The 21,611-nt window shown below is 35.3% G+C and overlaps 1 protein-coding gene across 1 annotated transcript in view; it reads left to right on the forward strand.

The window, feature by feature from the left end:
• LOC149805815 (CCR4-NOT transcription complex subunit 6-like) overlaps nt 1-21,611 on the forward strand; it is a 134,755-nt gene that overhangs the window by 13,705 nt on the left and 99,439 nt on the right. The window contains exons 3-4 of the mRNA XM_089950529.1: nt 2,683-2,946; nt 12,260-12,358. Of these exons, the coding sequence (XP_089806655.1) occupies nt 2,683-2,946; nt 12,260-12,358 (363 nt within the window). The remainder of the gene's footprint in view (nt 1-2,682; nt 2,947-12,259; nt 12,359-21,611) is intronic.

Here is a 21,611-nt window from a genome sequence, read left to right on the forward strand (position 1 = left end):
TCACCTGAGTTTAACATACATGTGATTAAACTTTAATTATGACAAAATTCTCATTTTTAAGGCCATATTCTTTAATACAGTAGAACCTGTCATGAAAGACCACCCATTCTGCCAAAAAGCAATATTCTGTCAAGATAGGTGGTCTCTCATGACAGGTTATAACAGTATATAACCAAAAAATCTGTGAGGAGAACCTGGTCTCTCAAGACAGGTGGTCTTTCATAGCAGTGGTCTCACAAGACAAGTTTTAATATATTTGAATTCTACTGCTTCTGAAAGAGAGAGACCCAAAGAAGACAGGTCACCAGTTTATCAAGTTTGTTAAAGGGGAAAAACACTAAAAGACTGCATCTGTCTGAAACTTGGACAGGAAACTGGCATCCCAAACAACATGGTGTTATTTGATCACTAGCTGCAAAGAAAACGATCCTGGTGGGACTTAATGTGCTGTGGGAAGTTGGTTTTAGAGGTTTTCCAGCTCCATCAGTCTGGGGGATGATGAGTGCATTGGGAATAAAAGGAATGGCAAGCAAGATGACTGTGAAGGGCCACAGAGAGAGCATCTAGTTGGCTCTGGCTCACACTTAAAGACAGAATATGGCAGCTACCACAGATGGGCAGTAACTGATCACTATTGTCACCCTGCCATCTGTAGGGTGTTCCAAGATAAGGGATGAAACATACGTAGAAAGATGGTCACTCAGTTGATGCTGTCGGTGGACAGCAGTGAAACCAGTTACACTGATGATGGAAGAACCTAAGATGAGCCAACAACGCACATGAAGCTACAGGCAAGCTTTCTAGCACTTATACATTGGTCAAGCCAAGACTTGAACCCATTCAGACCGAGTTGAGTTTGGAGTGATCTATAAAGACAAATGCCTTCAACCACTCTGCCACCTGGGGGCCCCATTTGGAATGTTGTTGAAGACTTAGCAAAGAATGAGGGCTGCACAACAGGGATCTGTTGATCAAAGATAATGTCACATTACTGAAGGGGAAGCCAGGGCTCATCAAAAAAATTGTTCAACCTGTGCAGCAGTAGCAACCACTGGAATAGTTGCTTGTATCTTCATATGCACACCAGTAACCTTTAATTGACTTTTGATTGTGGTGATGAGATGGATATTGAGTTTTATGGTTTGGATTTGGAAGACTTGAGGTATGCAATAGCCAACAAAAACCATGGGGACATTGATTTATCATTTTATTTTGATAATATGTATATTTTAGAAGAGACATTGATTTATTATAATTATATTTCGATAACAAGTATATATTAGAAGGTTTTTTAACCCACTGTCTTGACTCTGAACTTATTTCATTATTTTGGACAATTTTAGTATCATTGTTGCATTGGGTACCTGTGTATAAGTCTCAGTCTTCCTTGGTGACATGTTCTGGGAATTCAACAAGTTGGCAACTTTGACAAAAGTTATAGATAATTAGTGCACACTAGATGTTTAGCAATGTTGAACTTTGGCACCAATTACGAACAGAAAATACACACAGATTTTTTTGCAAGGTGTGAATCTGCATCTATTTACTACTCAGGCCAGGGACAAGTATTTGATAAAGTTTGCCTTGTCAAAGCCAGTTTTTCCTGGGGCAGGATGAGAGGATGAATGGTTTTGCTTTTCTGTGTTGTTTTTTTTTTATCTATGTGTAAAACTCTAGCTTCATATTTTGTAAATGTTTTGAGCTAGAAGCTTAAACTCCAAAATCTGATACTTAAATCTAAGTCTGTGAAATTTAATGGCATTGTAGAGGGGCTACTTTTTATAATTAAGGTAAAGACTTTCAAAGGTACTTCGAGCTGTAGATAAAGCTTCATACTCATGAAAGTTTGGAGAATGTGGGGATGTATTGTACTATAACATTGTACAGTTTTGGTAGATTTAATGAAGATGTGTATGACACATGAGTGCAGTGAATTAAAGAAAATTCAGCTATGTAATGTTTTATGTGAGTGTCATGTTTTAGGGCCTCTGATGCCATGAAATTATTTAAAATTCTTGTATGCATAATAACAATATAATTTTTAAAACAAAATGTTATTACCTTGATGTTTGAAAGTGTTGTGAAATTGTAATACTGTTTATCCATTTATGGATGTCAGGGGAATGAAAAAGGTCAATGTACAAAAATTTCATTTGCAATGACATTCTGAAAAATAGCCTGACCAAACTTCATACATTCAGTCATAAACAAGTGCAGATCAGTTGTCTTAATTAAATTTTCATGTATATCAATTCATACCAGAATTGTTTGTTTGTTCTTAAGTGACTATTATAATGAAGTTAGGGGGACATTGTTCTACCAATGTAAAATTTTATCAGAAAATACTAACATGCATGTTTTGATACAGGTTACCTGTATTACATGTGTTGATTCAGAGTACCTGCATGACATGCTTTGATACAGGTTACCTGTACATGTGTTACATAAATTTGATGCTGGTTAACTGTATTGCATATTGATGCAGGTTACCTGTGCTATGTTTTTGTACAGTTTACCTGTATTACATATTTTGATACAGGTTACTTGTATTACATGCTTTGATACAGGTTACCTGTGTTACGATGATTGCTTATTTTGAAATAGTAAAATACATGCTTTGATATAGTCTACCTGTGTTACAGTTATTTCTTTCTTATTGTAAAATTGGCTCTTTTTTTTCAGGAACAGTTCGGAACCTTTGTCCTGAACTGTGGCATCTGGAACATTTGACGTCTCTATACCTCAATGACAACAACTTATCCAAACTTCCAGCTGACATCTCCAGGTTGTCTCACCTTACTTACCTAGATCTGTCCTCCAATAAGCTGCGGAGCCTGCCAGGTGAACTTGGAGAGCTGGTCAATCTTAGGGAATTGTTACTTAATTACAACCAGTTACGGGTCTTGCCCTTTGAGTTGGGCAAACTCTTTAATCTTCAGACATTAGGTAGGTTTAATGTGCAGTAGATACATCCAATTACGATAATTCATAAACTGGTTAGTTATGCCCACACTTTTTAATGAAATGATGGGTATTAATTATCTTGCCCATCTGAGTATGTGCACCAGTGATGATTAAAATAGAGACTTTAGGTGTTGAGATATAGCTGGGTGTGGTTTGTGGCTGTGTACGAGTTTTATTAATTTGATTGACCTGCTGTGTGTGTAATTTTTGGGAATAAGTGCTTTTGAAAACGCACATAATATGCAAATATTTTATATTGTCATTTCTGCTTTGCCATTCATGACAATACAAGGTTTCCACTTAACTCACTAAATATTTCACTATAACTATTCAAGTTGTAGATACCCTCTCTCTACATTTATCTTATCTTGTAAAACACCAATCTTTGCTGGCCATGACTGCTGGAATTGCTAAAATGTCCATTTTCTTAATATGCCAGCCTGATCGGTCATCTTTTACTTGAATAGTTTATTAGTAGGAATTGATTTATTTTGTAAAGTTCATGTAAAGACAACACTAATACAAAGGAATAAAGAATCATAAAAAGACCCTCCCCACCCAGATTTGCTCTGCGGCAATATCTACATCCTTCAGTCTCTGTTGACCAAGCTGTGATATGCAACATAGCAGGTGCATGTAGCGGCTGTTTCTATTCAAAAGCAGTAAGCAAAATCAAGTAGGTAATGATAAGACATAATTCTTTCATCAAATAAACAGTTTATATGTAACTTTATGCCCAAAGCATGGACTTAAAAAACAAATTTTACAGCCTCAGGATCAGATAATTTGACAAAATCAGCCCAAGTAATGCATGCCACTAGCATGAACAAAATACATGCTGTCAAGTCTGACTACATGGCAGATAGAAAAATACTGAAAACTATTTTCAGCAATGCTACAGATAGGAACATTACTATATTGGTTGGGAGAATTTACCAACAGGGAAGTTCCAGTCATTAAATGACGTGAACCAGATGATTGTGACTGTTAACAAGTAAAAACTGTACCAAGATCACAAGTCTGCAAATGAATTAATATCAGTGTAATTAGATTGTTGTTGTAGGGTTTAACGCCATTTTTCAGCACAGGATAGGCTTTAGCCTAGGTGGCCAGTATTAATGGTGGAGGAAGAACCCAGGAAAACCCTGTAAAGAACCACCGACCCATGAGACGCTACCGGCAAGCTTTCTCACATATCCACACTGGCCGAGGCAGACCTACGCAGACAGAGGTGAGATAACAGTGATCTGTGATGGAGAGTGCTTTAGACCACTCGGCCACTTGGGGCCCCTAGTATAATTAAATCTCTCTGAGGAAAGTGTAATACCAAAAGGGAGTCCCACTAAAGTGATGATGCAATGATTTAGTCAGTGTTGAAACATTTGATTCAATTTATATCCTAGTTGTAGGATGATAAATTGAGGATTTTGTTTTAAAACGGATGAATCTACTGTGACCAATGCCTCCAGATAACTGCATGACTGTTTGCTTATTTGTATTTGAAAGGGGACTCTGCCATTGTGTTACTGTGTATGCTGTTTGGCATGAGTTGGCAATTTTGAAATGCATGGTTGTTTAAAAACTGTATGGGCTTCATGATGAAGGATTTATAACAGGCTTTTCTTAGGACTTTTCTGCATGTGCAGTTTCCAAATGAAACGATGCAGATTGGATGTGCATTGCCGATTTTTTAAGTGTCGAGTATGGGTTGTTTTTTTTCTTCAGAACTTGGTTAAAGCAAGACTAAGATGGTCATTTCATGTTGAAAAACGTTAACGGTTCATCAATTAATTCATTTGCAAAGCTGATAAACATTTACAGTATTTACAGTAAATATTTCAATGCCTGTTTCTTACAGTTTAATTTGTGGATGAACAAATTAAGCAACATATACTTTCATACACCATGATGGAAATATCTGCAATTCAGTGTGACTTTTTTGTTTCTATCACAAATGAAGATTTCTTTTTACACACGATGAATCATATTGGTTTGCTTGTATCATGCAGTTCTCTCAAGGACATCCTTTAAAATTAGGAGTTCTTTTGGCATAATTGGCAAATGAGGTACAATTGTATTTTTATGGACTATGGGTCTTTTAACAAGTGTTAGACTAAGTAGCTTTATACACAATTTTCTATCACAGTTGAAACTATTTAAGAGCAGAAATCTTGAACTGATGAAAGTGTTAGTTTATGAAATAAAGGCACATTGTATGTGGTGATATATTTATCTAACACATCATTTCAAAACTTTGTTTTTTTTAATCTGTATTCTTACTGGTTTCTATTTTTAAAAATAAACCCATCTATAATTTTTTCTCCCTCTCTCATTAGCTCATATCAATAAACATGATTTTGAAAAGTTATATTTTTTAATACTTGATTACTTCCCCTTGAATGTACTTTTGGGGGTTGAGTTTTCATAAGCCCCGATCCTTCTAAATTTTGACATTACAGTATATATAATGCATCAGTTCATTCACACACATAACTTCCAGGGTGCATGGGATTCATGCTATGTCCGTTGGATCCAACTCTTAATACTGCTTTACTGATACTGTCCGTCCAGTCACTGGCCATCTCTACTTTGCCCACCATTCAGCCAACACTGGCCATACCATGGGACCTTTTCATTTAAATGGTCTAGCCAAATACTTCATGTGGACATCTTAGGGGTAGATCCATCCATCTAGTTGTACTGTTGGGATCTTAATAATACTATACCAGAGAATTTCAATGAAAAATCTGTCCATTCAGCCCTGTACCAGTGATGCCGAACCATCATATATACTGCCAGCACCTGGGTCAACCATGCACCATTCACACCAGCTGGCTATGTCAAACTTTCAATTACTCACTGTTTACCCTCAAGGGAGAGTTAGTGACATTGCTAAATATTACTGGCTGCTGTCTTTCCAGCTCCTACCCCAATCAGCAAATATTAAAGAAGCTAATGACTGTCTTTTGGGTTAGATTGGCGACCTGGGCAACTCTAAGGCATTCTTTTGGAAAGCCTGGTTCCATTGACTTACTCCTGTCGCTGGTATCAGATGCATTCCAACGCCTTCATTAGGAGTACTGACCTTTTGATTCTCGACAAGAATATGGCAGCTGTTCAAATGTCAGCTCCATTATACTTTAAAGTGGATAAGAACATGTTCAATGCCACATCTAAACTGATTCAGAACATTGTGGTGACATCCTTTATGTTAGATTTGGCCTTGTTGACAATCTTCTGCTTGCCGAACAATCCAACAATAACCATGCCTGGGATGCAACAGATGGGATCACTAGGGTCCTTAACTGAGTAGCTCACCATACTATGGCCAATGCTTTGATGGCTTCAGCCAATTTAGACCTAATCTGACAGGACACATTTCTGCCATAAATGTTGCTTAAACCGCACCATTCTCTTGCTTTACAGATGACCACCATTTGGGTCTTCATTATTTTTTGGAGGATGAATTGAAGTTTGGAGGCAGGGAGATCAGATGACATTGTTGGCATGTTGGCACTCTTTTCAAGTCCCCTTAATCAAGCAGTCATGATCACACACGAGATTCGATCATGTGGAGCAACCCAGGTTGGCTGATCGTGGGAATCCAGCTGAAAAAGTGATATGAATTTGCTGGTGCAGCCAAATAGTTCACAAGTTACTTTCTTGGCTGACTCTCTATCCAGGAGAGGTCAAGCCCTTCACACAGAATGGTCTCTAAATCAATTGGTCTTCACTCCAATCTGCATACTTTGGGGATGTCTGATGATAAACCTTTTTGTGAGAAGGTGGAATCACATGTTACCCCCTTCGTCTATCCCATTCTAGACCCAGAAACTTGAGCTGTGGATGCATTATCAATCAGCTGGGAAGGGTTGTGGGCCTTTGCCTACGGTCCTGTATACCTGATACTGAAAATAGTCCAGAAGTTATGGGGTTAGAATTGCAAGATGATTTTGATAGCCCCTCTAAGATGGGACAAGTCCTGGGTCACCGATCTACTCCATCTAGCAATCCCAAATCTCCTTGAACAACCACAGTCGCAGGTGTTCCATCCCTGCCTTGACTGTCTTCCTCTGCATGCTTGGCTCTTATCTGAACACACTTGTTAGACAAACAAATTTAAACCTTTGATTGTGGAGAGAATCTTGAGCATGAAGGCCCTCCACTTGGAAGGCTTATGAGGGAAAGTGGCGCATTTTCAGGGACTGGTGCCAGACCAATAACATTGTCCATTTGAGTGCCTCAGTCCCTCAACTGGCAGACTTTTTCCACTGGCAGTTTGAGGAGAAACAGCTGGCCCCTGTCATTATCAAAGGTTACTGCTCTGTGTTATCGAATATATTCCAGCATCATGGCAGATATGACATTGGGCATGATAAAGACCTTTCAGTTCTTTTAGCTAATTTTGATCTCAATCGACCAGGCTTCCTACCTTGTTTTCAAAATGGGACCCGTCCTGGGTTTTAACATGGCTCAATTTGAGTGAATTTGAGCCTCTAGCTCACACTTTGCTAAAGTTTCTATCATACAAGACATCTTTTCTGATAGATTTAGCCTCTGCATGCAGGTTAAATGAATTATATGACATTTCCATCGACCCGAACTATCTTCAGTTCATATCAGATGGTTTGATAGTTCCTCTTGACACAGTAAGGCTTTGTAGCTCAAAATTCAGGCTACAATCCATCATTAACCAAAGATTCTTCATTCGCTCCCTCTCTTCATAGGTTGAGAGCAGCATCCATGCAAGATCCTGTTCATGCTCTTAAGCACTACCTGAAATGCACAGACACAAGTTGTGACACGTGCAAACGCCTCTTTCTCCCAGTGAAACCAGGAAAACAAGATATCACTCCTCAAGCCCTTGCTTCATGGCTGAGGTGGGTTATATGTTCGGCGTGCTCTGAGGTCTCACAAGACCAGAGCCACCTCATGAAAATTACAGCTCATGAGATTCGAGTCATTTTCGAGCCTTGCATTCGGAAATAACATTTTGGTCTGAGATATGGTGGAAGCTGTTGGCTGGCATGCAGAGTCAACCTTTTAAAGTTTTTATTTTAGATATTTAGTGTCGCAGAAGCAAACCTTTGATCTGGTCAGATGGGTGGCAGCAGTACAGATTGCCACCAGACCCAACTAAATGAGTCAAGAGAGCCTGTTAGCTTCACTGGTTTTGCCAGTGAAATTTTGTAGGTTAGAAGATTTTAACATCATCTTAACCGTAGATAAGAGTCACAGGTCAAGGGACCATATGCTGTGTTGCTTATGTAATTAGGAGAATGGGTTTTTGTTCACATGGGGAATCCAGCTGTTCTTCTCCAGAAGGATACCCGAGGTAGAGGTTGGATGCTCATCATTCCCTCCTTCTGTTATTCTCCTGACATAACTTTGATTGGGGAATGTATTAGGAAAAACCAAATTTTCAAGTAAATTCTGTTTCTCTGAGAATGCTTACCCAATCAAATTACTTAAAGAACCTCCCAACCATGCAAGTATCTTTGTTAACATCTCACTCAGTGACAAACTAGCAACACCTGGTGGTGCCAAGGGGAGGTAATGGGCAAGAGTTACTACCCTTTGTCTATTTGAATTAGATGGGGTAAGGTAATTTTTGTCTTTTATTAAGGCTGGATTTGCAGGGTAGGAGGCTAATATTCCTGCGTAATGTGGTTGGGTAAGTATTCTCAGAAAAACATAATTTACTTACAGATTTTCTTTTTATGTAGAGTAGAATTTGCATTTCTTCCAACATATGTCAGTTATGAAATAGTTTCAATTTTAAATGCATTCCATTGGTAAGGCAGCGTGAGAATGTATACTAAAGTGACAGAAGTATATGTATAATACCACATTGTCGGTTCTCACAATTTTTTTAGAGCCATGTGACCTTGAAACTCAGCATTGGACAAATCACACATATTATCTGCAGTCCTGCAATTGGTTTGTTTCCAAGATGTGAATTTCTTTTTTGGTTTTCATATAGAATAAATGTTTTTATGTTCTGAGCTCCGCAGATCATAGACAAAACACTTATGAGATGGCCTCTTGTTTGTGGTCTGTCTGTCATTCGTCCGTCTGTTAGCGTAAGTTTGTTATCACTACTCCTTAACTACTTGAAGGATTGTCCTGAAACTTTCCACACATATTACTCTAGTTGGTCCTAAATGAAAACAGTACAAAGCTAATGTCCAAAATGGCCACCATAGTAGTCATTTTGAAAATCTTGCTGTTGCTACCCATCCTGAATGGAAAGTTGTGTCAGCACGCAGACTTCCTGAGATGTCTGGTTAATCATGTATGAAAATGGTGCAGCTTGGCATCCAATATGGCTCAGATGGGGCCATCTCAAAAATCTTGTTATTAGAACTCCACCTGAATGGATGGTTATATCAACATGGGTTTCTGGGTGCCACAAGTGGACAAGTGGTCTAAAGCGCTTACCGTTCACTGCTGTCTCATTTCTGTCTGTGTGGGTTCGAGTCTTGAGTTCAGCCACTGTTGGTATGTGAGAAAGCTTGCCAGTAGCTTCTCATGGGTTTTCCCAGGTTCTTCCTCCACCATTTATACTGGCTGCCATGTATAGCCTATCTTGTGCTGATAAATGGTGTTTAACCCAACAACAACAACAGCATGGGTTTTTGCTAAGATTTTTTATGATTTCTAGTTGGTCATACATGAAAATTATGCGGATCTAGTATCCACTATGGCAGCTATGTGTAAAATCATGTATTTTCACCAGAAGACTGCTTATGATTGCTAGCTGGTCATTAATGAAAATAACACTGATTGGCCATCAACTATTACCAACAAGGCAGCTATCTTGAAATCTTGTTATTGTTACTTTTCCTGAATGGAACATCATATCAACAGCAGGTTTTCACTAAAAAGATTTCTTACAATATCTAGCTGGTTCTACCACTTGAAAATCTTGTTAATACTACACATCCTAGATGGATGATCATATCAACATTTGATTGGTTGGTCTTAAATAAAAATGGTTCTGATCTGACATCCACTACAGCCATCAAGACTACTACTACTACTTCTCTTAAACAGAAAGTCATATCAACAAGTGGTTCTCACAAGAAGGCTTATAATGGTGCCTAATTGAGCCTATGTGAAAATGCTGCCAATCTGAAATCAGATATGGACACCATTGCAACCATCTTGAAAACCATGTTATTGCTCCATGTCCTTAATTGAAAGTCTCATCACATGTGAGTTTCCCAGAAGACTAATTATGGTGTCTGATTGGGTCTAAATGGAAATGATGCTAATCTGACATGATGGCATCTTGAAACCATCTCATTGCTACTTCTTAATATATGACCGTGTTAACGTGGGATTTTCACCCAAAAACTTGTTATGTATATCAGTTTGCTCTTAAATTTAATACTTTGCACAGGGTTTGATTTTTCAATATAAAGAATTTCTCAATTTTCATCGCTGGCTGTGTCTGGTTATTCAAAATGACCTTGTATATCTTCGGTATTATTAAAAGAACTTTCAGTTCCAATTATTGTGTTGTATGATTGATGGGTGTAATTTGGGTTATAGAGTATACTGCTTGACCCTTAGATATGTATCTCCTATAAATATGGACCGCTTTGGTGGTCTCGTGGTTAGAGCATCTGTCCTGGATGCTGGAGATCGTGGGTTCGAACCCTGGCTGAGTCATACCAGAGGTTTCAAAAAATGGTACTAAATGCTGCCTCACTAGACACTCGGCATTAATAGGTTAGTGTTAGGACTGGTCAGCCTGGTGTCAGAATAATGTGACTGCGTGGGACATCATGCTACATGTCTGCAGCATGATGCCCAGTGCTAGACAATACTTTAAACTGCCACACTGCAGACATAGCGATATGACTAAAAAAATTGTTAAAGCTACATTAAAAATCTAAATCACACACACACACACACTCCTATAAGTATGGTAGCTCCACTTTGTCATTTTCACTGGATTTCATATGTATTTTGGAAAAAAACTAAATAACATTTATTGTTGTATTTATATTTTACATATCATTTATTGCACTTCAAGAAGTTAGTATTGTATGCACTAGCAAAATTCATTTTACCTTATGTTAATAACTACAAAAGTCAGTGTACTTTGGACTAGTTCAAGTTCATTTCTCTAGCATGTTGGAGTAGCCATATTTGATCAGCTCTCTGCTTTAGTCTTTGTTTCCCTAATACCACATACATGTATTTATAAAAAAAAATGGTCACAATACATGAAAGTAATATCAGGTATGCGAGCATTATCTCCATTGTGCTTGTTGCAAATGCACACAGTTAACTTTACCTTATACCTGTCCCACTTTCCTGAATACTTAATAGCCATAGTATGGAACCCTAGTCAGTCCTAAATGAAAATGCTGCTGCTTGATCATGTAATATGGTGAGCACATTGGCAAATTTGAAAATATTGTTGCTTAAATATATCTGAAAAAAGAATGGTCTTTTCATGAATTCCTTGAAATTCTTTTCAGTCAGCAGAGCATCAGCCCCTTTGAAGTACTTCTTTTATTTTGTTCTATTATTATTCTATTATTTTATTTATCTTGAGGTATTTCTATTATTTTAGTTGATCTGTATTTAGATATAATACCTGCATAATGTACTAGCACTTATGTGATTGAAATATCATTTGCTTTAGGCAGAAATGATTGATGGGCTCTGATTTAATTGTCTCTCTGAGGCATATAGCCATTTGATCTATTTATCTGGCTTAGGGAAATTCCTAGAACTTGAAAGATCAATAACAGCTATAAATCATTTTGAAATTTGTTATTTAGGTTATTATCTTGGGAAGGTAAGTTACACATAAATCAGCTGCTCAAGATGGCAAGTGGTAATGCATAGTTGCCAGAACAGCCTCATCTCAGAATATGACATATTTTGTTTTTATGCATTATTAAGGGAAACAATATTATTAAAATTAGATTTTTTCCCTAGAATGTATTTTGTCAGTTTGGTGAAAAGCAATTTACATTCTGTTTATTATTGAATAAATAACAATATCAGTATAAAATAAATTAAAATATTTTGCACTGCTGGATATTGGGGCTTGCAGTCTGACCTCTCTATCCCCACTGCTGGATATTGGGGCTTGCAGTCTGACCTCTCTATCCCCACTGTAACCCTACTTGTACTTTTGTTTTGACTACAGTATCCAACAGTACAAGATTGAAATCTATAATTGATTCCAGGTTTGATGGGAAATCCCCTATAATCTATAATTATTTACAGGCTTGATGGAAAATCCCCTATAATCTATAATTACTTACAGGCTTGATGGGAAATCCTCTCAATATTGAGATTATGAAGCTGTACAATGAAGTGAATGGAGTGCAGAAACTTCTGAGCTTCCTCCTCGACAACCTTCAAAGTGAGTGAATTAATTATGATTTACCATTTAAAAGAATTCTACTTAGTGATTGACTGAGTCCCTTATCAAGCCTGTTTGCATTAGGAAAGTCATAGCTATTATTGTTTTCTTCTTGGTGATTGCATTTTCATAAACTTTAAAATTTCATCGTTGCCAGATTCTCTTATGTACATCTTTATACAGTTCATGGGTGAGAGATGTTTTGTTCTGTTGAACTCTTGTTTTTTTTAATGATTTAATATGGATGTTGGTCAATAAAATCCCTTACTCAGACAATATATTTTCATTGAGAATATGCTAGTAAATTTAAAACAAAAACACTGAAGTCACTTGCCATGTGATTTAAAGGGCAACCTGCACTTATTAGCAAATTTGGTCACCTTCAGGCTAATATTATTGTAACCAATCACTGGTGTTGTTTAAAACTGGTAACCATAGTTGCATTGCCTACAGCTGCTTTCTTTTTGCATTCCTTACACAGATAAATGCATCTATAATAAGACATTAAAATGTCAGTGTTAGAAATCCTGGAATATTGCAGAGAAAAGGACTTGAGGATGATGCCAACATTTCTTAGTGAATAGAGGAAAATACCCCAAAATTAATGGTTATATTAACTGCAAATTCTATGGTATGCCTTCTTCCATATATATTTGCATAAAAGTCTTGTCCAGCTGCAAATAATATACATCCTGGTCTGCCCTGGCATAATGTTCCAGCTTATTAGGGTCTATGTTTTTTGTTGTACTGATTACTCCAAACAAACTGCATAGACCCAGATTTGCTGGCACATTATGTGCCAACAGGTCTGGGTTTGTGTTATATACAGTTGGGCTTGGCTTAAAAGCAAATATATATGTTACCTTCACTGAGGAACAATCTATTGTGACTGGGTTTTTTTTCTCCAGCTATTATTTATGTTTCTGGTTAACACTCTTGTGCACATGTACACTAATATGTAGTAAGAGAGAGAGATATACAGTTGTTGTGCCAATTATGTTCTTGTGAAACATTTTAGACAAAAACAATATACCGGTACATATATTATAGTTTTTGACCTGCCCTTGTATCCTACAACAATGTTGTTGTCGTTTAATGTTACTGAAAGGAATATGATCCTATACAATAAATTCAGTTTGCCATGCATTGCACTTGACCATAAATTTGTCATCAATGTAGGGGCTTCAGTGGAAGATTGTCAACATTCTTACCTGTTGTACTTGGCTACATAGTATTCTTCTTATGTCTATAAACTTGAAGTAAAGTAAAAGACTTTTCAAGGACATAAGAAACTGAGAATTTGTAATTTCTCATGTTACTTTAGGTTTATTAAAATAAACTCCAATGTCAGTCTGATTATAAAATGACAAACATCTAATGACTTTTGTTTATTCCCAGTGTTTGACCCTTCTTGGTTTGTACACTTAAATTGTGTATTGATAATATCTGATAGTAAAATTAATTGCAAATTTTATTCATTTGAGCTTAATGGTGTTGCAAACATGATGATTAAGTATTAGTATTGTGCACTATGCTCCTACTGTTTGCCAGAACTGTAGGTATGTATTATATCTGCAAGCTTGGTCTATGTGTCAGTATTTTCCGTAGCAGAAGATGTCAGGTTACCTGTATTCTATGTTCATGGGTTTTCAAATGAATGGTCAAAAGGGATTTTTTTTTTCTCCCATCAGACTGTCAGTATCCATTATAGTTAAAGTTTGTGGAGACTAGTTGTTGTTTATCCTGTCTGACAGATTAAATGATTAGTCAGTGAATGAGGACTTATTAAAGTGGAACCTGTATGTCAAAGACAATAAAGGGACTACCAAATTCAGTCCTTTGTGAATAGATGTCCTTTGATAGAAGTGAAATATTCATGGTAATTTAGGAAATCAGGTAAATAAATTAGGTCTTTTATGATGGAGTGTTCCATATATGAAGGTGTCTGTTAAGGCAGGTTTCGGTATCTTATATGGCTTATGAGATCATTGTTTAGACCTTTTTATGCTCAGTTTTGTAGTTGCACCTTAAGGAATTTTTTTTAGAGCCTGACCGTTTTTGCTAACTTTAGCTTTATGAATTGATTATATGGCTAATTTGGACCCAATGTGGAAAATCTTTTATTTGTGGGTTTATTGTTGCATCAACCTTGTCATATATTGCATTTCAGAATTGAATCAGGACTCCATTCCATTTTTCTTTTGATTTGGCACTTATGTGAGGTTTAGTCTTTAATTCATGTTAAATAATTTTACAAATAGGACGGTTTATCTAAGTAAATGTAAGTAATCAGTAACTAAATAAGTTATAAGTAAATAAGTAATTCATAAATAAATTGAGCATTATCTGCCCTACTTGAGAATACTACTGCTATTAGTATAAGGAAAGACCTTGGACTAGTTTATGTCCTAAAAAAAGAAAAAGGCAGAAAAATTATTACAGTGAGCAGCAAAAATGCTTAGTATTTCAAGAAATGGTTACAAACAGTTTATCACACATTAAAAAAATATCTTTATGTGCATATATGTGTGCAAATAGTTCTGTGTATTCTTTCATGATGAATGCTGATCGAGAACAGGAGTATGTTTGTACTACTTAACCAGCTTTTAGGACTCATGGTACTAATTCAGTTCCCATAGTGAACCTGTGCAAACACCATGATATAAAAAATTCAATAACTTAAAATTTCTGAGTGCTCATGATCAAACCTATATTTATAAGTATAGATGAAACCAGGATGTCAGCTTCTGTGTAGAGGACATTATATGAGCCGTAGCATTTTCTGGACCTGCATGTGTTTGAAACACAGCAATAAAGTGACTCCACATAATGCAAGTTCATTAAATTTACTATAAATGCAATCATATGGTTCAATTTATGGATAACAAGCAAAATTAATACCTTTTGTAAACCACAGAGTGACTTTCGGTGGGATATTAAACACATATTCAGATATATCAACTGTTGCCAAGAAGAGGGGAGGGGGAACTGTGTAGATTTGACTATGTTAGGTGCAGTGTTTTGTATTTTGGTTTATATCTAAGCAATACATATATAAAATTTATACAATTTACCATTTATAAAATAATTAAAGTAAGCAGTATGATAGTTCCTAGTTGTGTTTTGAAACATAATGCTTCAGATATGATCAATTAGCTCTCTTCCACCATGCTTAATGATGATGATCTCTCATGACTTTTCATCCCACTAATTTCTTTCAGTGAATGTTTTGAAAGTTCATATTTTGCATTTTAATGGACTTATGTCTACCTTACTCTAGTTTTAAATTATATGTCTTCTGGGGGTAATTTTTGTCATTTAAATATATTTTTCTGTAATAATACATCTACATATAGATGGTCACCTTGACCTTTTACTCATTAATTACATAATATGACAATGGATGGTAACATTTCAGCATTAAATTGAAGAGCGATAAATGTTGATATTAAAAAAGCTGATTCTTGTTAGACAGTTTTTAAAAATATTTTTTCTGATTTTCTTAAATGAAGCTTAAATATTTAAATGTTGCCTGAAATGCATCATTGGTCTTTAGATGAAGATGAACTTGCAATATAATGTAATATACACAAATGTAATCTTTGACAAGCAGGATTATGCACATTGCTTACTTATGTATTGAACTACTAATCCTAGGGCTGTCAAGAAAATCAAGGGTGGATATAGGACACACTGTACTGATGATATGGAAAAATGGGAACCAGCCTGGAAATGGGTGAACATAAAATAGAGTATATATGGGTTTGGCTGACCAGGATGGATAATAATACAAGCTATGTTTTAGGAAAAAGAATCTTTTGAGAGCTTATCCTAGTTGTAAGTCAAAAAAAATAGAGACATTGTTTTATTGATGAAATTTCAGTCCTTTTACAGTCTTGAGTTTGGAACACTCATTACTAAAATTAGCACCTGACTCTTTGGTGCAGAATTGAAAGCACATGTTTCAAACACATGAAGGTCCAGAAAGTGCTGCTGCTCATATCCTTTCCTCAACACAGAAGCTGACATCCAGGTTTCATCTATACCAATAAATATAGGTTTGATCATAAGCACTCAGAAATTTTAAGTTATTGAATTTTTAATATCATGGTGTTTGCATAGGTTTACTATGGGAACTGAATTAGTACTGTGAGTCCTTAAGACTCGGATTGCATGGCCACTTGAAGTTGCATCCCCTTAACCAGAGATGCTGATAATAAATTTAGACAGTTCACATTAAAGGTTATATTTGAGCATTTTTAGATCTTATTTTAAATGTTTAAATTAGTGGCCAACATGAAGAAGTGGTTTCCATAAACAAGAATGATTTGAAAAAAGGGATTCTCATGGATATTGAAATTTTCAACTGTTTTCAGAAAGTCAAATGATTTTTTTTGTTCAGCATTCTCATATTTCTTATTTAAGTTAAAGTTAGTTATTATTTGTTTTGGGTGTCAGAAATGTAATTCAATTTGCTCTTTTTTTTGGCTACATGAAAAAAACCCACATCAAGTTGAAATGATTCATCCAATTCAGTTTTCTACATAAGAATTGTTTACATGGAATGAATGGGAATAGACACTATCCTCTAATATTGATTAACTGTTTTCTTGCATTCATTATTCTATTTTATGAATTTAATGATGTTCTAAGATCTAGGGATTTTTTAGATTCTTATTAATTCTTCAGGTGTTAAATCAGCAGTCATGACTATTGGATTTCATTAAAAGAATTGTAGTGAAATGAATATTAATGGAACTTAGTGTAGTGATACCCTAATTAGCATGGGGAAATCCCATTGTGAACATATTGTTTGATAATTAAACATTGATGCATTCATAGCTAATTATTGTATGCATGTAAATGAAATAAATCTATTATTTGCTGCATATTGAAAAATGGAATGCTAAAAAGTATAACTGTTTTCTTTTTAAAGGTAGAAAGCATAAGGTTTTTAGACAAGATTTCTTTCTTACAAAAACACATGTTTGTAACATTGTTACATAGCTCTGAATTTAATTGAAACTGCATTTGGGTGCGTACAAATCTTGACTGCATAGTTGTTATTTTAATGTGTTTTCTTCACCGCTAGGGCATTGCTATGTTGTGATTCTTCCAGTTTGATGATACTAGGGGTATTTTTGCAACAGAATTAGAGTAATGCCTTGTTTATTTTGACAAGAAGAAACACTCAAACAGAAAAGCAGAAAAGTGTTTACTTTGTCCATTAAGATGGCACAAAGAGTTGTGCTAGGATATAAATTGGGTTTCCTGGTTGTATGATTTGTCGGATATATACTAAAAATTTTGCCCTTAAGGCATCCAATTAGAAGTATCACCAATCCTAACATTATAATATCTTCTGACATTTGGAAATGAACACAAATACACAAAGGGCTTTATCCCCCTCCATTTGATTTCAAATTTTGTAAGGTAAGATTAAGGCAGCTTTGTCAAATCAAACTGTGAACAACAAGGAAGTACAATACAGAAACATTTTATCACAGGTTAAAATTACAGTGGGTGACTGAATTAACATCATTGGGCATAAAGTTTTGGGTGGAGTTTAATAAAATGGTAAAAATGAATTTTGAAAATAAAACATGACTAAAACTTGTTTTAAAAATTGGGAAAAGTAATCCCTAACACCAATTGGTAAAATAACAGTTTTGAAAACATTAATTATTCCAAAGCTTAATCATTTTTTCATCTTATTACCAAATCCTCTGCAAAATTTTATCAGAGAATTAAATGAATTATTCTTCATCTTTATATCAAAATCAAAATGTGGGCAAATGAAACGAGAGGTGATGATTCCGACTTTTTCTAAAGGTTGCTTGGCGATGATAAATATTGATAAATTTATATTAATTTTGAAATAACATGGATTCATAGAGTTCTTCTGCCTCACAGAAAATTGGTTAATTTATTTGAATATGAAATAAGCAGGGTAAAGTACCTGTTCTTATTAGGAAATGAAAATGTGATGACCTTATCCAAAAAAGACAAAAAAATGTTTTTTGTCATGATGTTTTAAAGGCTTGGAATTTGTTAACCCTTTACCTCATGCAAGCGCCTTAGAGAACAATATACCTTGGGCAGGACATGTTATGAAAAGAAGTTTATGGATGAACTCCTTAATAACCGTGAACAAGGTACCTATATTGTTTATAAAATAACAAAAAACTCAAAATTCCAATGGTTTCAATTTTGTGTTACTCATAGAATTTTACCAATGAATTCATTTCAGTATAAAATAAAATTGTCAGACACTGAATAAATGTGCATTTTGTACAGATACCCCGGAAACAATACTGCATTTGTTTTGGGAATGTAATATGATAATCAGGCTGTGGAATGATGTGTCCCACAAGAGTCAGTATAAAGTGAACACAGATTTTGTGCCAAGTGCAAAAACTGTCACATTGGAAGATACCAGTAGAGATGGAATATATGAAAAAACCTTTTTAATTTTGTTTTCTTCTAGCCAAATATTACATCTGTATATGTAAAATGAAAGGGGATATATCTAGATTGGATTGGTTGAAAGTTTTCTTAAAGACCACTATAATCTGGAAATATATCTTTAAATAAATTTGAAAAGAAAGAAGTAGAAGTGTAATAACATTTAAGAATCCACTTGACAGAATTTGACCAATTTTGACAGAATTTGCAATTTGCCCTAGATTGAATGCCTCATATATGTGTGTGTGTGTGTGTGTATATATATATATATATATATATATGACTGATGCTCTACTGCCATCAGATAGGCAGCTGGTACTAAAAATAGAAAAACATGCAACTTACATTTGTATTTTTGTACAATCTAATATGGTTTCTGTGCATGCACAAGTACATCCAACACTTATAAAATATGACGTTCTGGTGATATTTGGAACTCTGGATTCACATAATGTATATATTTATAAGTATGGCCAATCTGCAAACAACATTGACCCTAATCTGCTGTCATATAATGAGTAAGCAAATCAGGGTAAATTTTATTCTGCTGATTAGGTGTAACCATCTGTGTAGTCCCAGATCTGCAGGTATATTATGTGACATCAGATATGGGTCTATGCAGTTTGCAGCTGGATCCAGTTATAAGCAAGTATATACGGTATTTTTTGTAGCCTATTGGATGATGTCTACTTTTTGTTTTAGAAATATAATGATCTCATTTCAAATGACATTTATACTATAAATGTTTACAGTAATTTTGTTGTAGCACATTCATTTGTTCTTTTATTTAATTTTTACATTTTTGGATGAAATCTTAATCAGTAGTAAATATGAGAAGACATTGTGTAAAATTGTTATTTTTTGGGGTCTTTGTAGGCAAAAATGTCAAAGGTGAGAATCCAAGCCTGATTTTAAATTTAAAAGCCCATTGATCAAGAAATATTTAGGTGTATATCTAGATGAACCACAGACAAACATAATCTCCTTTGATTTGCATTGGATTTATATTACAAACAGTTAACCTTGAAAGGCTGACTATGAATTGGCCTGTACAGGCCCTAATCAGTGCTGGTGTCTCTTGTCCTGTTTGTTTCACTTCTTGCTCTAGGCTATTTTCAGACCCTTAGTTGACCTCACAAGTTTGAGCCAGACAGCTACCTGGTCACATTTTGAGGAAGTTTTGATTTTATGGGATTTATTTAACTATAAAAATATAAAAATTAAAGGATTATACAGAATAAGTTTTTTCTCTTTATGTCCCCCATTTTCAGCTTGGTATTCAAGATCAAAATCAAGCTCTTCTTCATTCAGTAGGTTTGTAAATTTAATTTCATGGCATAGAGTGTGTGTGTGTGTCATTTGGATTTTTAAATGTAGCTTTAACAATTTTTTCAGTCATATTGCTATAATGTTTGCAGTATGACAGTTTATAGTGATGTCTAGCACTGGGGCATCATGCCACAAACATGTAGCACAATGTCTCAACCAGTCGCATTATCCTGACACCAGGCCGCCAGTCCTAATTTTAACCTCTTAATGTTCAATGCCTAGAGAGGCAGTTGTTATTACTATTTTTATAATTATTGTTGTTGTTGTGGAGTTTAACGCCATTTTTCAGCACACGATAGGCTATACGTGGCGGCCAGTACTAATGATGGAGGAAGAACCCAGGAAAACCCCGGAAAGAACCACCAACCCACGAGAAGCTACTCGCAAGCTTTCTAACATACCCACATTGGCTGAATCTTAGACTCGAACCGCCGCAGACAGAGGTGATCTATTTTATAAGTCTTTGGTGTAACTCGGCCAGGATTCAAACCCACGAACCCCCACATCCAGGGCAGATGCTCTAACCACTAGGCCACCGGTGTGGTCTCATGGCAAAGAAAGAACCTTTATACATAGGTTAGAGATGGAGAATGCAGAATAAGTGTTCCATTTTGCAAATTTACACTCCAAATTAGATATCAGTGAAGGTTTGCTCCTGGAAGAAGTTCCAGCTGATTGTGTATTTCTTATGAACAAATTTGTGCTCATAATATCATTGTGGTATAAGGTTGTGCTGGCACCAAAAAAAACCCCACAAATCTTCAAAAGTTTTACTGCTTACATAACATTGTATTTTGTTGCTTTTGCACTATCTCAACTTTTCCATAGCACATTAATAAAAGTGAACTTGTGCTTTTTAATATTTTTATTTTTACTGGTATTGTGTCTGTATGAATTCATGAAAAAGAGGCATTTTGTTAACAAATATGTCATTCTTATTCATCTGTTTCTTTATCAATTCAAAATTTTGACTTACATTGGAGATGCACCAGCAGGGATTCAGAAAATAGTAAACAGAGACAGATAGGCATTGATGTATATTAAGTAGCATTTGGTTGTTTAACATGACGGAATGTTGCTACTTTATTATACAGAGGATGCAGTAATTAATAGGAATATAAACATAAAGGATGCAGTAATTAATACGAAGATAAACATAAAGAATGCAGTAATTAATACGAAGATAAACATAAAGGATGTAGTAGTTAATATAAATATAAACATAAAGGATGCAGTAATTATTAGAAAGATAAACATAAAGGATGCAGTAGTTAATAGAAATATAAACACAAAGGATGCAGTAATTAATAGGAATATAAACATAAAGGATGCAGTAATTAATACGAAGGTAAACATAAAGGATGTAGTAGTTAATAGAAATATAAACATAAAGAATGCAGTAATTATTAGGAAGATAAACATAAAGGATGTAGTTAATAGAAATATAAACATAAAGAAT

Source organism: Sinohyriopsis cumingii, chromosome 2, assembly GCF_028554795.1.
Source record: "Sinohyriopsis cumingii isolate HCF-2022 chromosome 2, ASM2855479v2, whole genome shotgun sequence".
Lineage (NCBI taxonomy): Eukaryota > Metazoa > Mollusca > Bivalvia > Unionida > Unionidae > Sinohyriopsis > Sinohyriopsis cumingii.